At 38.8% G+C, this 16,144-nt stretch overlaps 1 protein-coding gene across 2 annotated transcripts in view; it reads right to left on the bottom strand.

The window, feature by feature from the left end:
* LOC106878523 (tetraspanin-36) overlaps positions 1–16,144 on the bottom strand; it is a 42,825-nt gene that overhangs the window by 13,242 nt on the left and 13,439 nt on the right. The window contains exons 1-3 of one of the 2 annotated variants that reach the window (XM_014927756.3): positions 6,442–6,922; positions 4,608–4,799; positions 1,392–1,466 (exon numbers count right to left, since the gene is read on the bottom strand). In XM_014927756.3, the coding sequence (XP_014783242.1) occupies positions 1,392–1,466; positions 4,608–4,799; positions 6,442–6,510 (336 nt within the window). In that variant the 5' untranslated portion in view covers positions 6,511–6,922. Of the gene's footprint in view, positions 1–1,391; positions 1,467–4,607; positions 4,800–6,441; positions 6,923–16,144 lie in introns of those variants that run through there. The other variant, XM_014927763.3, reaches the window with a different exon arrangement.

Here is a 16,144-nt window from a genome sequence, read left to right as displayed (position 1 = left end):
GAGAAGACTTGATAGTCGTGTGTGCTGATATAGTAATTATAGTGTGATAATGAGTGGATGTTATAACGATCCAACCTTTTGAGGATAATAACAATGTATGACTGGGTGGGGGGAGTCACACAGTGTCAGATAGAACCATTCTATTGACGACTTTGGAATATAACAATATCTGTCAGAGCGACAACCGTCATCAAAAGACAGACACAGTGACAAAAGACCACTTTACAACAGCAACATAACTGAATGAGTGACAGAGTGAGGATAGACAACTACATGTTGATTGACGGATAGGAAATTGAATAGAAATTATCACGAGTGGTATGGCGAGGGAGGAGAGTAATAAAAATGAGGGCAGTCGTTGATTAGTAAAGGAGATAACTGAAAAAAAAATGAAGGTGACAATAAGTGGCAGAAAGTGATGGATAGCAGGGCAGATGGGTGACAGGGGAGAGAGAATAAGTCATAAATAAACGGTGATATTAATGGGAGAATGATGGTCAGAAATAAAGAAAGGTTTTGAACTAATATTGCTTCTGTCACTAATAACAAAAAAACCCATTTATTTTGAAAATCTGAGGAAGCACCCCATTTTTCAATCTTGCTAGCATGGATTGGAGGAGTCATCGCAGTTCAAGTTACCTCCCATTGGGAACTATATCAACCAAAAATAAGATACTGGGGTGTCATTTGGCTTGGTTTCTATGGCTGGATGCCCTTCCAAACATCAAACTGTAGCACCAACTAGAGAGGTTGAATAGCCCTTAGGTACAACTACAGGTGTGGTTAATGAGTTTGCTTTGCAATCACAGTTTTGGGTTTGGTCCCACAGCACGTAACCATTGGCAAATGGTTTTCTACTATAGCCCTGGGCAGATCAAAACCCTGTAAGTGGATTTGGAAACTAAAAAGAAGCTTGTCAGGTGTGTGTCTTGACATTGCAAAGAAATAATGCAGCTTGTATGATGATTATTTGTTCATAATGAGTGTGCAGTCTTCCATGGAAACATGTCTGGACTCGGAGAAAATATCATCCTGCTTGGAAACCTGTCAATGTTAGCGACAGGAAATGCATCCTGCTCACCACGGAAAATCTGCTACAATGAATTTTGTCTGACCCTTATCAGCATAGAAAAATAGACATTAAAATGATTTTCTTTTCTGAGCTATGACAAGTTAAATATAATAAATTTTTCAACATTAAAGTTAAAATGCCAAGTATTGATTCTTTGGTAATCTAGCATAGTCATTCTTAACAGAAATACCATCATTTATGCTGAGGAGATCCAGAAGTTAATATTGAAAGAAACTTTAGGGAAAGTTCATGAAAGCGTGATCAAACTTTGATGCAAACACACAAGTAAAAGAGACAGGAATGGTTAAGAGATACTTACATGTGATCTGTATAAGTAAGCTAACAGACCAGCTGTGACCTCAGCAGTGAGTACCACAAGTAAGGCAATGAAGTACTGAAACAACAAAACATGGAAACTGTTATAACAGACATGACCAAATTAAACATACAACCAGGAATTTTATAGCAGAATCAGTATTAAACAACAACACAGAATTGTAAGACAGGTTCAATGAACAAGGCCTTTTTGCAAAAGAATTAGGAGAATCAGTTTTCTAAAACCTCAGGTTACTCAATATTTCGAGATATTCATAACTAGTAAAACAGGTAAGGGTTAACAACAGGAAGAGTATCCAGGTGTAAAACAATACATCAATCATATTTATGTAACAGATTCTTAGATATAAATTTGTCATAAGCGCTTGGTCTCAAAAAGCCAGAGCTTAATCCAATTCTCATGGTATACAAGTGACTGGGGGAGCAATTTGAATCAAAGCATTTTACTCAAGAACACAATGTATCACCCCATCTGCAAATAGGAACCTTGATCTTATGACTTGAGTAGAACACACTTATCAAGGGGCAAAGTGGACTGGTTGAACTGCAACATGGGAAAATGGGTATAAAAATGAAAGCACAAACAAGTATGCGCACATATGCAGATACAAGCATGACTGAGAGGTTAAAAAATTCAGTTTGCTACCATGAGGAACTGAGTTTGATCCCACTGTCTGGAATCTTAGGCAAATGTCCATTATCACAGATTTGGGAAGACCCAAACCTCGTGAGTGAAACTGGGTATTTTGAAGGTCCAACCATGTCACAATGATTCAGTTATACCTATGGGATACTCAGCCAGTTCACATACTAACTGAATGAGTAACTCATTCAGATGATTGAACAAGAAAATGTTCATACATTGTTCTCAATGGAGAGAATTCCACCATCATATATCACAGATTGACAGATCCATCATTATTGTCTAACGTCTACCATGCTTGCATGGATCAGACATGAGTGCATTGAGGCAGAGTTTTTCCTCTGGTCGGATGCTCTTCCTGTCATCAACCTTCACTTATGTCCAAGTGAGGTAATAATCTCTCTGAGTATTGCACAAATAACAGCTCAGACATATTCTATACAGTGAACTGGAAACAAACAACACAATTTGAGGTGCCTTTTGTTTACAAAGATCACACATGTTGAGGAATGTTAGGAAGCTCAGATATCATTTCTGACGGACTGCAAGCCAATGGCACTGGTAGGAAGCCATTGTTTACAGACCAGTGGACATGAGGGAAACCCACACACATACGTATGGTGAGTGGTCTTGGTAAAAAAAAGCTGAAAGAAGCTCACTGTGGTGTATGTGTGAATATGAATCCCCTTGTCTTGACATTGGAGGATAGTTATAAACGAGTGTCACCGTTATACAAGCTGTACCATTCAATTCCAATATTCTGCAGAATCAAGGCTGGTCATAGGGAAATATTACTTCATACACACGAAGGTCAGCAACAAGGACATCTGTCCAGAGAAAATCTGCCTCAAGAAACTCCATCCAACCCATGAAAATGTAATGAGTGGACATTAGAAAAATAACACCACACACATGCAATGAGATTCTTCGGTTTCTGTCTACCAAATCCACTCACAAGGCTTTGGTTAGCCCAGGACTATAGAAGACACTAGCCCAAGGTGTCACAGAATGGGACTGCACCTGAAGCCATGTAGTTGGAAAGCAAACTTCTCGACCATGCCTGTGTCCTTGGCAGATCCATCACTACATATCACAATCAGCACCGTTTGATTTCCATTGTGTCACAAAGTCGAGAAGATTGTGTGTGAGAGAGGAAACAAAAAGGACACTCAGCAAGATAAGGTTTGTTTATTTGTCAGTTGTTAACAGTAGAAGATTGAAATAAAGTTGACTCATCATTGACACCAGCAGGAAACAACCAGAATAAAATGTAAAGAAGAACTGTTGGTATGATCAACAAGCTTCCATCAGAGATATACTGTATCAATGTAAACCTTTTGATACCAACTTGTCTGAAACTGCCCATCGTTCTGTGACACAAATTCTGTTTTAATGTAATCTAAACTAAAACCTATCAAAACGTCATGTGAATTAATGTTCTGAATACCATCTTGGTATCGACAAAGTTATTTTATTAAATCCTTCAATATTTTAAAAATTGATTGAGTGCCACTCATATTTAGTGGGAATAGAATGCAATGATGTTTTCTTGACTTTTGAGTGACTTTCTAAGGAACCTCATAATCGATTTAATTCCAAGTGGAGTGACATCAGCATTTCACACACAACAACTCTCTATTACTCAATTACACTTCCAATTAATCCATTGTCAATTGTCATAAGACTATAAAAAAAAAAGGCCAAAAAAACAAAACAACTTTGCCTTATAAAAGAATAATTCTTTTTATCAGTTAATTAGTGAACTATGAAAAAGATTAATTAAGCAGAAGTGGGTTAGTATATTAATTCTCATTGACATGCATAGGTTTATCAACCTTATGAGTATATAACTGTGTATATTTGTGTGGGCATGTGTGCCCCCCACCCCACCACATATATATATATATAAAATCTTCATATTAGTCGGCAGTGTTACTTTGATGCAAGATAGGTTTTGTGTAAATATAAGTATCTTTGTATATCTGTTCTGTCTTAATATCAAGACACTGCAAAAGCGGCGAGCTGGCAGAAATGTTAGCATGCCAAACAAAATGCTTAGAGGTATTTCGTCTGTCTTTACGTTCTGAGTTCAAATTCCACCAAGGTCGACTTTGCTTTTCATCCTTTTGGGGGTAAATAAATTAAGCACCAGTTGCACACTGCGGTAGATCTTGTGCCCAGAGTAGAAAAGAATATCAAGACACTATCAAGTACTTCATGTTAAGAACAAATAGTTTTATGCATCTAACTCACTTTATGAACAAAAAGAGCACCAATCATTCTTAGTGGTTGGCGTTAGGAAGGGCATCCAGCTGTAGAAACTCTGCCAAATCAGATTGGAGCCTGGTGTAGCCTTCGGGCTCCACCAGTCCTCAGTCAAATCGTCCAACCCTGCTAGCATGGAAAGCGGACGTTAAATGATGATGATGATATATATATATATATATATATATTTTAACATACCAGAGATTTAAATAGGAAAACTGAAATACAGTCAAATATAATTAACACATCTGCCAGCATGATAACAACATGGTAATAAAGAAATAAACTTACCGCTGCAAGAAGCCATCGGTTTTCTTTGCCAGCAGCGACAATTCCCAGAAGTCCAATGATAAATAATATGATGCCAACACCAATTATGATACTGGCTGGGATGAGGGTAATATTGGCTGTGGTCAGTTGATCAAAATGATGGTAAGTTTTGAAAATCCAAGCACCACCATAGAACAGAATGGCTGCTGCAGTCTAGCAAGGAGAAAGGAAACAAAGTTCATATATATATACATATGCATATATATATATATATATACATATGTACATATATATGTACACACATACATCAAAAACAGGAAAAACAAAAGTCAATTTCACGATCAGTGAAACTTTTGATAGAAAACTTAGAGAGAAAATGACATTTCAAGCATGATTCTTCAATAGAGAGAGTTTATGTATTATATAAAAAATTCTATATTTCTGAGACTTTTTATCTGTATGAGTTGGAATGGCAACCTCGTCTTGATTGTAGTTTCCACTACATTCGGCTGGACCATGCACAGCTGAAACAGTGAGAACAATAATCGAGACGAGAAAACCATTGATTTAATATAACACACACACACACACACTGTGTGTATGTGTGTTTGCGTGGAGGTGGTGGTGCAATTATAAAATATAAAATTGCATAGAAAGCTCTGGAAACAGCTGAATGAAAACATTTCAAACTAAACAGAGGCCCCGCACACAGAATCACAAATACAAAAAAAAAAACCAGAACAAAAACCGCCATCCCCCCCCCCCCCCCCACATACAGATACAATTTTGTTAGTGATAACAGTCCATCAAGAGTTATCGATAAACACACCGTTGCAACAGCAACGACAAATGTACTGAAATCTGGGAGTATAAACACATTATTTACACATCAGCCTTCGATTTGTATCGAATTACAACCACCAAATAGGACAGTAACTGAATAGTTCACAAAAATTCAAACTAATTACTGTTATTAATGAAAAACACAGATATAGTAGAAAGAAATAAAAAAACAAAAATTATAATTAAAACAAAAAAAAAATTTATATTTAGAATTTGGTAAAGAAGCAAAAAAATATTTATTTATAGCAGTGACGTGAATAGATGCTAAGAAAAAAACTAAATATATACAGAGAGTTTGATTTAACCAAAATGTATGTGTGTAATTTATATACATGCAAGAATATACATACAAAATAATATATATATATATATATATATATATATATATGTATATTATGTATGATATATATCATATAGCAGTAGCTGTTATGATTTTACAGAGCAGCCAGATGGGAAGAATTGTACAGGATTGCTAAGGGCCTGTTTGTGACAATACAAAGACAAGGGGGTTTAAACATGTGAGTGAACCAAATATAACAGAAATCTGCAATAACTATGGAAGTTTAGAAATATTCAATGTACAATATCAGAAACCTATCCAGTTACAGTTGACATTAATATACAAAGGAATGGCAAGAAGGCAAACTTGGGAGTTATTGTATATTTTTTGTTGTTTTTTTTTGGGGGGGGGACAATTTGTCAAGGATTGTACCGATGGTGGTGACAGTAATGTTGTGGTTTAGCTCCCAACTTAAACCTGATCAAGATGACCAATAATCAGAAACCTTTCCAATCATGAAAATCCATCTTCTCTTATATCTTGTTCCTTATTGAAAACAATAGGATGAGATTTCAAGGAGATTTGGCTGCTATTTCAAGCAAGTTGAGTGACCACATAAGGTCCCTTTGGTGGTTAGTGATTGCAGTGATGTTGGTGTAATGTTACTAGTGGTGGTGGTGGAGGTGGTTGTTTTTTTTTTTTTGCAAAGCAGAGGATATCGTACGAAATTACCATCTCTTCGAGAACATGTTCGCACAAGAAGGTGCCAAGCCCAGGCTTCAGAGTGTGACACGGGGTCATGTTGTTGAATGATCCCCGTAAACATCGAACACCAGCACACAGCTAGCCAGCAACAACATCAAGAATAGCTTGAGAACAACTAACATTGGACAGTTTGACTGGTTCGTCGTAGTAAGTCGACTGACAATAGCGTAGCAGAATCAACAGTGTATTGATTCAATGAGATCTGGACAAGAGGCAGAAAATACGTAGCACTGCAGAAGGGTAGTACTGCATTAGATGTACACATATACAGCTTACTTGCAGAATATCCAACGCACATATATGGACACACAGACACACACAAGCATGGTATATAAACAACCCTTGTTTACTATCCACAAAGGAAGCTTCAAAATAGTCACACAACCTGCTAGAAATAACAGCTACAAACAATGTCTTACACTATATCCCAAACTACACTATCCAATTTCTTCCTTTGAGAAGGTATCTGGATACCATGGGATGGGTGTGGCTAAAATGCCTTTGAATGTAGTATCAGGACTGACCTGATAAACAGCAACATTTGTTTATTCAGTTATTTATTATTAAACTTTGATAAATGATTTAATATTCAGTCAGAGATGGAAGATGCTGATAATAAATTTGGTGAAATATGTAAAATCTAAAAATCTGCCAAAACTTGAAGACAAGGATGGATCAATACTGAATTTATAAACAGAGAAACCAAACAGGAAGTAGAAAAAAAATAATGGAAAAAAACAAACAAAGATATATCATTTGAACAGTTTTAACAAATGTAAATCAATAAAATTTACCAAGACTTATTTTGATGAGTTTATTTGATTTCATTTCTATGATATTTAACTGTTGCAAGACGGTGAGCTGGCAGAATCATTAGCATGCCGGACAATATATTGACCGTTCTGAGTTCAAATCTCACTGAGGTCAATCAACTTTGCCTTTCATCCTTTTGGGGGGGGGGGTCGATAAAATAAAGAATCAGCTGAACACTGGAGTTGATGTAATCGACTTGCCCTCCACTGCGCCGAAACTGCTGGCCTTGTGCCAAAATTTGAAACCAATATTAAACTGTGGTAAATCACATTTAAAAATGATAAATTACTTCAGCTCATGGTATAAGGATTCCTTCTACTATAAGCACATGATCAACAATTTTGAGGAGTGAGGCAAGTTTATTACACTGACCCCCATCCCCAGCTCAATTGATGGTTATTTTATTGCCCCTGAAAGATTGAAAAGCAAAGTTGTCATTGAATGCATTTGAGTACAGAAGGTAAAGAACTGGAAGAAATGCTTGGCATCTTAACCGTTTCAAATTTTGGCACAAATCCAGAAGGGGGGGGGGGTCAGTCACATCGTGCACATACCCCCTACATAAACAGTACTTTTTTTTTTTACATTGACTCCCAAATGAAAGGCAAAACTGCAGAAGCCACAAATAACGAGGGGAAAGAAATGGGGAGGTGGTGGTGGTGGACTTACAGAGAATTGAACATCAAAAGTCTGGGAGTCATCTAGACCTACCAAAGCATACTAAGAGAAGCCCCATTCACTTGAGCCATAGTTGTCACTCTCACCGATCATTCAGCGAATTTAGAGAAGCATCTATTTTTCAACCTTGCCCTCTTCTCAAAGAGAAACCTGGAAATAAGGGCTTAGCTGAAGAAAACCCTTTCATTTTGTCCAACACACAATATGAAAAGGCTTCTTTTTTACCACAGCTGCCACCGTTGTTGTTGGCACTCCGTCGCTTATGACATCGAGGGTTCCAGTTGATCCGATCAACGGAACAGCCTGCTCGTGAAATTAACGTGTAAGTGGCTGAGCACTCCACAGACACCTGTACCCTTAACATAGTTCTCGGGGAGATTCAGCATGACACAGTGTGACAAGGCTGACCCTTTGAATTACAGGCACAACAGAAACAGGAAGGGAGAGTGAGAGAAAGTTGCGGTACAAGATTACAGCAGGGTTCGCCACCATGCCCTGCTGGAGCCTCGTGGAGCTTTAGGTGTTTTCGCTCAATAAACATACATGACGCCCCGGTCTGGGAATCTAAACCGCGATCCTATGACCGCGAGTCCGCTGCCCTAACCACTGGGCCATTGCGCCTCCACACAGCTGCCACCAGATAGGGAAGAAACTGCCTGTCCTTCTTGAATAAGATAAAGGCAATTGAGCGAACAGTGATGATGATGCAGCAGTCGAGTTTCTATCAAACTTATGTCATGATATTTATAAAGCAGTGACATCATGGATGGTTCAAGCAGGAATAAACAGCTCCTCTAATAAGGCGTCGAGCTGGCAGAAACGTTAGCACGCCGGGCGAAATGCTTAGCGGTATTTCGTCTGCCGCTATGTTCTGAGTTCAAATTCCGCCGAGGTCGACTTCACCTTTCATCCTTTCGGGGTCGATAAATTAAGTACCAGTTACGCACTGGGGGTCGATGTAATCGACTTAATCCCTTTGTCCTTGTTTGTCCCCTCTATGTTTAGCCCCTTGTGGGCAATAAAAAAAAAACATAAACAGCTCCTCTAAACACCAATACTTTGATCTTTCAGTGGTAGTGTGCCATTGTTGTTCATAGTGTGGTGATGATAGTAGTGACGGTGGTAATAATTGAACTAGCGGTGACTGGTTCCATTATCAGTCATTTGTCAAACATACAATTAGGTTTACAACCCTCTTTCCGTATGCAAATCAATCAGATTATATCAGTCAAGCTTATCCTGGCGGTGGCGGTGGTGATAGTAGTAGTAGTAGTAGTAGCAGCAGCAGCAGCAGCAGCAGCAGCAATAGTAAACTGTTGTTGAAATCCAATTTATGAGAACTACTCTCTCTCTCTCTCTCTCTCTCTCCCCACTATGACTGACATACAACTAAATTCTGACCTAACATGATAATGATGGTACAAAAATAAGGCAGATATTACATAAAACATTTCCCCCAAAATTTGATATTTTTGAGCAAAAACTTCAAAAACAAAACCAAACAACTTCACACACAGAACATGGTCTTTGCACCACGTAACTTAGTGAATCCAGCCATGTGCATTATATGGTCATAATGATAGGCAGGGAAGTGGTAAATAGTATAGTTACTATCAGGAATGGTTGTGATCCAAAAACATGGTTCTGAGTTCAATCCTACTGTGTGGCACCTTGGATGAGTGCCTTCTACTACAGCCTTTGTGAGTGGATTTGGTAGATGGAAAATGAAAGAAGCCTGTGTATATGTTGCGCACATGTGTATATATGTCTATACATACAGTGTGTGTGTGTGTGTATATCTATGCATCCAGTGTGTGTGTGTGTGTGTGTGTGTGTATCTATGCATACAGTGTGTGTGTGTGTGCGCATGTATATCTATACATTGTGTGTATAGGGGTGTGTATCTATACATACAGTGTGTGTGTGTGTGTGTGTGTGTGTGTGTGTGTGTGTGTGTGTGTGTGTGTATCTATACAGTGTGTGTGTGTGTATATCTATACACACAGTGTGCGCCCATAAACACTATGTGTGTCCATATATCTACACAGATTGTGTATGAGCATGTATATATCTATCTATACACTGTTTTTGTGTATATATCTAAACACAGTGTGTTTATATATATATCATCATCATCATCATCATCATCATATATATATATATATACACATACACACACATACATCATCATCATCATCGTTTAACGTTCACTTTCCATGCTAGCATGGGTTGGACGATTTGACTGAGGACTGGCGAACCAGATGGCTGCACCAGGCTCCTTCTGATCTGGCAGACTTTCTACAGCTGGATGCCTTTCCTAATGCCAACCACTCCAAGAGTGTAGTGGCTGCTTTTACGTGCCACCGATACGAGGTCCAGTCTGGCGGTACTGGCAACGGCCATGCTCAAATGGTGCCTTTTACATGCCACCTGCACAGGAGTCAGTCCAGCGGCACTGGCAACGACCTTGCTCGAATGTTTTGTTCACGTGCCAGTAAGGCGACGCTGATAACGATCATGCTCAAATGGTGATTTTACCCCAACCCCAAGAATTGATGGCCTCATGCCAAAATTTGAAACCAATAATCAAAGAACTTATTAGATGGAGCTGGAAATATTTTTCAAAGACAGTGGAATGTTACAAGCCAAATTAGGTTACCAGTCTAAGTGGAAAACAACAAGTTATCACATTAACAGATATCGGATAATTTCTTTATAGTGATTTAAAAGATTAAACATTTTGACTTGTTTGGAGAGTTGGCAAAAGCTTGCTTTAAAACTGAAATACATTGTAGCTATTAATTATACAAAATTACAACACAAAGAAATGAGGAAGCCTCTATGGCCGCATAAGCTGCTCAACATAGCAGTTAAGTTGAGTTCAAAATGAGAGGACTGTTCAAAAAAAAAAAATAAAAAGTTTAAAAAATACTGGAACATACTCTTACTCTTTACTCTTTTACTTGTTTCAGTCATTTGACTGTGGCCATGCTGGAGCACTGCCTTTAGTAGAGCAAATCGACCCCAGGACTTATTCTTTGTAAGCCTAGTACTTATTCTATCGGTCTCTTTTGCTGAATTGCTAAGTTATGGGGACGTAAACACACCAGCATCGGTTGTCAAGCGATGTTGGGGGGACAAACACAGACACACAAACACATACATACATATATACGACGAGCTTCTTTCAGTTTCCGTCTACCAAATCCACTCACAAGGCTTTGGTCGGCCCGAGGCTATAGTAGAAGACACTTGCCCAAGGTGCCACGCAGTGGGACTGAACCTGAAACCATGTGGTTGGTAAGGAAGCTACTTACCACACAGCCACTCATATTGAAAAAGAGAGAATGATTATAGCAGGAATGTTCAATAGCGGTTGGTCTGGGGTTAAACAACTAGAATAATAAAACCAGATATTTTATATAAATAGGTCAACAGGATACAGGAATGTGTATCAGCAAGTATGATGTAAATGTTTCTAATCTATGGTGTATGTGCGATAAGAATTAGTGGAAAAGTAATAATTTCACAAGCTCAAATATCTTTGTATATTGTGTTATTATGGAGAAAAGATAAAGCTGTCTGGAAAAAATATTTGTAGATTTAAGAAACTTTCAATAAAACCATGCATAAGTAAGATTTGTATACAGTTTTTTCCCCCTATTAACTGCATGTAAATTACACAAATGAGACCCATCTATATATATATATTTAAAATCTAAAAGTAAGCAGATTAATTGCAGTTAGATCAGCTAATTGGCATTTTAGGCAAACCTAAATGAAGATGTAAGTAGATCATCTTTAAAGTCAATGAAAGCAATGGAGATGTCTTTTGGTTTTGTTAGAACTCCTCAAAGAAGCATATTTTATAGTAGGTAGAAGAGTAAACCCCCTCCCCACAAACAGTGCTTCAATGAACACTTTCATGCTTGCATGGGTCAGATAGAATTTGTCGAGGCACATTTTCTATGGCCAGATGCCCTTCATGTTGCCAACTCTTACCCCTTTCCAAATAACATTAATCCATGGCTGGACAGGCTTCCAAGGAGGATTAAAAATGAACCAGAATGCTTTTATGGCAATGCTCATTTACATTTATCATGTGATGCTAAAACAAGGAGGCACTAACACACACAATGGGCATTTTTCAATTTCCATCTACCAAATCCATTCACAAGGCTTTGGTTAGCTCTAAAACACACAAGTGCCATAAGTACCTCCCAAAACTAGACACCACTATCTAAGCATTGATAGTTACCTATGAAGAAAGCCAAACAATACAAAGCAAGCAATCCCCCACAAACTATGAATCCACAAAGACTTTCCAAGATTGAAGGTGGTTGGCACTCCATCGATTATGACGTAGAAGGTTCCAGTTGATCCGATCAACAGAACAGCCTGCTCATGAAATTAACGTGCAAGTGGCTGAGCACTCCACAGACATGTGTACCCTCAACATAGTTACGGGGAGATTCAGCATAACACAGAGTGTGACAAGGCTGGCCCTTTGAAATACAGGTACAATAGAAACAGGAAGTAAGAGTGAGAGAAAGTTGTGGTGAAAGAGTACAGCAGGGTTCGCCACCATCCCCTGCTGGAGCCTTGTGGAGCTTTAGGTGTTTTCGCTTAATAAACACTCACAACGCCCGGTCTGGGAATCAAAACCGCGATCCTACGACCGCGAGTCTGCTGCCCTAACCACTGGGCCATTGCGCATCCACCAAGATTGACGGACAACCCAGAATAACGAGACTAAGACATAAGAAATTCACAACTGAGCACTATGTATGCGCATTCCCCTCATCAGCCGCTCAAATGGATATCACTATTGTTTTGACACCTGGGCAGTATTATTTAATCTGGCAGTATGAACAGTATCAAAAACAAATACTGCTTGGGAACCCACCAGCTTATTGTAAGTAACAACACAAGAGTAAACAAATAGAGATAACTTATAGCTATAATCATCATCATCGTTTAATGTCCGTTTTCCATGCTGGCATAGGTTGGATGGTTTGACTGAGGTCTGGAAAGCCAGAGGCTGCACCAGGCTCCAATCTGATCTGGCAATGTATAGCCTGGAGTATTTTTTATTCCTAGCCGGCTCCTGTCAACCATCCCACCCATGTATGCATGGAAGACGGACGTTAAATAATGATGACGACGATCCTCTATACTAAATGCACACAGGATATAAAGTCTCTCTCTCACGCACACACGTATTTGTGTGTGTAATGCAATGAACTGAAAACTGAGGCTATCCATGCAATTAGCAGGCAAAACCTTTGTCTAGGTGTTTACGATCTGGAAGAAAGTGAAAAGAAAGTAATGCTGTATATTTTCACATACAAAATTAATATAGGTTTCTGACAAAACCATTTTTACAATTAAAATACAAGGAGATAAGTCCTTTTAATGTTCAGAATTCTCGACCGATTTACATGTTAGTAGTGTATCTGAAACTTGACTTTCATCTTGATATAATGTATTTGTAAATGTTTATCTTGAGACAGAGTTAAAAAGTTGTTACAGATAGATTCAAGGTCATACAATGAATTACTATAACACTTTCATTTCAGCCCAGACAATCTCAGCTAATGAGTCCTACATGAGGATGAAACTGATGGTCATTGACGTATTGAACATTCCAATCCCAATTAACACACACACACACACACACAATCACATCATTTTAACAACCAATTTCTCATGCTTGCATGGGTCAGATGGAATTCATTGAGGCAGACTTTTTACAACAGGATCCCCTTGTTGCTAACTCACCTGGTTTCTAGTAAGGTAATATTTCCCCATGGTTATGTAGGTTTTCATGGAGGATTGGAAACAAATGTCACTGCTTTTTATGGTGATACTAATTTACAATTACCATGTGATGTGAAGTACATAGTAGCGTAGACATACTTGTAATTGTACACACATATACATACAGAGCAGGATTTTTTTTCAGTTTCTTATTTCTGTATTGCCCACAAGGGGCTACACACAGAGGGGACAAACAAGGACAGACAAAGGGATTAAGTCAATTACATCGTCCCCCAGTGCATAACTGGTACTTAATTTATCGACCCCGAAAGGATGAAAGGCAAAGTCGACCTCGGCGGAATTTGAACTCAGAACGTAACGGCAGAGAAAATACCACTAAGCATTTCGCCCGGCGTGCTATCGATTCTGCCAGCTCGCCGCCTTTTTTTCAGTTTCTGTCCACCAGACCCACTTACAAAGCTTTGACTGGTTTGGCGATATAGTAAAAGACACTTGCTCAAGGTTCCATACAGTCAGACTGATCCTGAAACCATGTGGTTGGGAAACAAACTTAACCACACAATCATAGCTGCACCTAACTTTTGGGTTCCGTCCTACTGCATGGCACACTAGGTGAGCATCTTCTGTTAAAGCCCAAACTGAGCAATACTTGTTAGTGAATTTGTTAGATGGCAACTGTACAAAAGTCTATCCTGTGTGCTTCAGAATATCTATTACTCTTTGTATGAAGAAAGCAATGAACAATGAAGTTTGCTGACAAAATCCTGTCAAATCATTTTCTGGCTTGAAAACTAAGTAAGGATTAGTGATAGGAAAGGTGTCTGGCTGCAAAGCAATGTCCTGATAATCTGAATGCCTGTGACCTATGCCAACACATAAAATATATGAACTTTAAGATTATCTCCCTTTTTTTTTTAAAGAATCATTAACAATAACATTATGTTAATTGAGAAGGTTTTTACAAATGTCATACAGTGCATCTCTCCTAACCTGGCATGTAAATTTATGTCTTTGGTCCATTTCAGTTATTTCCCTTGGTTCACCTTGTGAAGAATAGATGACTAGATCTTCAAAAGATATCTACGCTAACAAGTCATTCTCCCATAGGACGTGTCTCCTGCTTTAAACAGCTGAAACAAGGCCACTCACACCATGAAATCTATCAATTACAGAGATTACTCTTCATCATCATCATCATCGTTTAACGTCCGCTTTCCATGCTAGCATGGGTTGGACAATTTGATTGAGGACTGGTGAACCAGATGGCTACACCAGGCTCCAATCTGATTTGGCAGAGTTTCTACAGCTGGATGCCCTTCCTAACGCCAACCACTCCAAGAGTGTAGTGGGTGCTTTTATGTGTCACCGGCACGAAAATCAGTCAGGCAGTACTGGCAACGGCCATGCTCAAAACGGTTTATTTTACGTGCCACCTGCACAGGAGCCAGTCCAGCGGCACTGGCAACGATCTCGGTCGAATGTTTACAGGTGCCACCGGCACAAGTGCCAGGAAGGCGACGCTGGGCACAGGTGCCATCATAATTTCGTTTTCGCTTGCCCCCACATTTACAAATTTCAGTTCAAAAAATGAAACTATGTCTAAATCTAATTTAGACTGCATTAGTTGCATATAGCCAGTACATATCAAAGTCTGTCAACTACACCATCACAGTGTTTCATACTCTATGCTAAATGGCTAAATGAGAAAACTTTATCTGTTTTGATGATGATAATAATCTCTATCAGTAGAGAATTTATGAAAACGGTGACTTGATATATTATCAATACTTATATTTACTTTCCACTAATTGCTTGTGCATACTTTAGCATGCCAATGAAGAAAAAGAAAAAAACCTCAAGCATTTCAACTGACTGTAACCAATGGCATGAAAGGGTAGATACGGCAACAAAGACTTAAGATTAGAAACAAATTTCAATAAAACCACAAATTGCAATCAACAATTAACCTAATTAATATATGCATGTGCAACTGTTATCAATTCAACTGAAAGACTTAATACACACACAGGTTCATGACCTCCATTGTATATCAACTTGTTTGTTTTTATAAATTAACATTGTTCATCGTTTAACGTCCGCTTTCCATGCTAGCATGGGTTGGACGATTCGACTGAGGACTGGTGAAACCGGATGGCTATACCAGGCTCCAATCTGATTTGGCAGAGTTTCTACAGCTGGATGCCCTTCCTAACGCCAACCACTCAGAGAGTGTAGTGGGTGCTTTTACGTGCTACCCGCATGAGGCCAGTCAGGCGGTACTGGCAATGGCCACGCTCAAATGGTGTATTTTATGTGCCACCCGCACAAGAGCCAGTCCAGGGGCACTGGCAACGATCTACACTATATAAAGTCCTTCTAACTCTGAAATCAATGACCC

The sequence above is a fragment of the Octopus bimaculoides genome, chromosome 15 (assembly GCF_046866305.1).
Source record: "Octopus bimaculoides isolate indiv1 chromosome 15, ASM4686630v1, whole genome shotgun sequence".
Taxonomy (NCBI): domain Eukaryota; kingdom Metazoa; phylum Mollusca; class Cephalopoda; order Octopoda; family Octopodidae; genus Octopus; species Octopus bimaculoides.
Note: the sequence above shows the minus strand (reverse complement) of the source record. Positions and strands in the feature narration are given on the sequence as shown.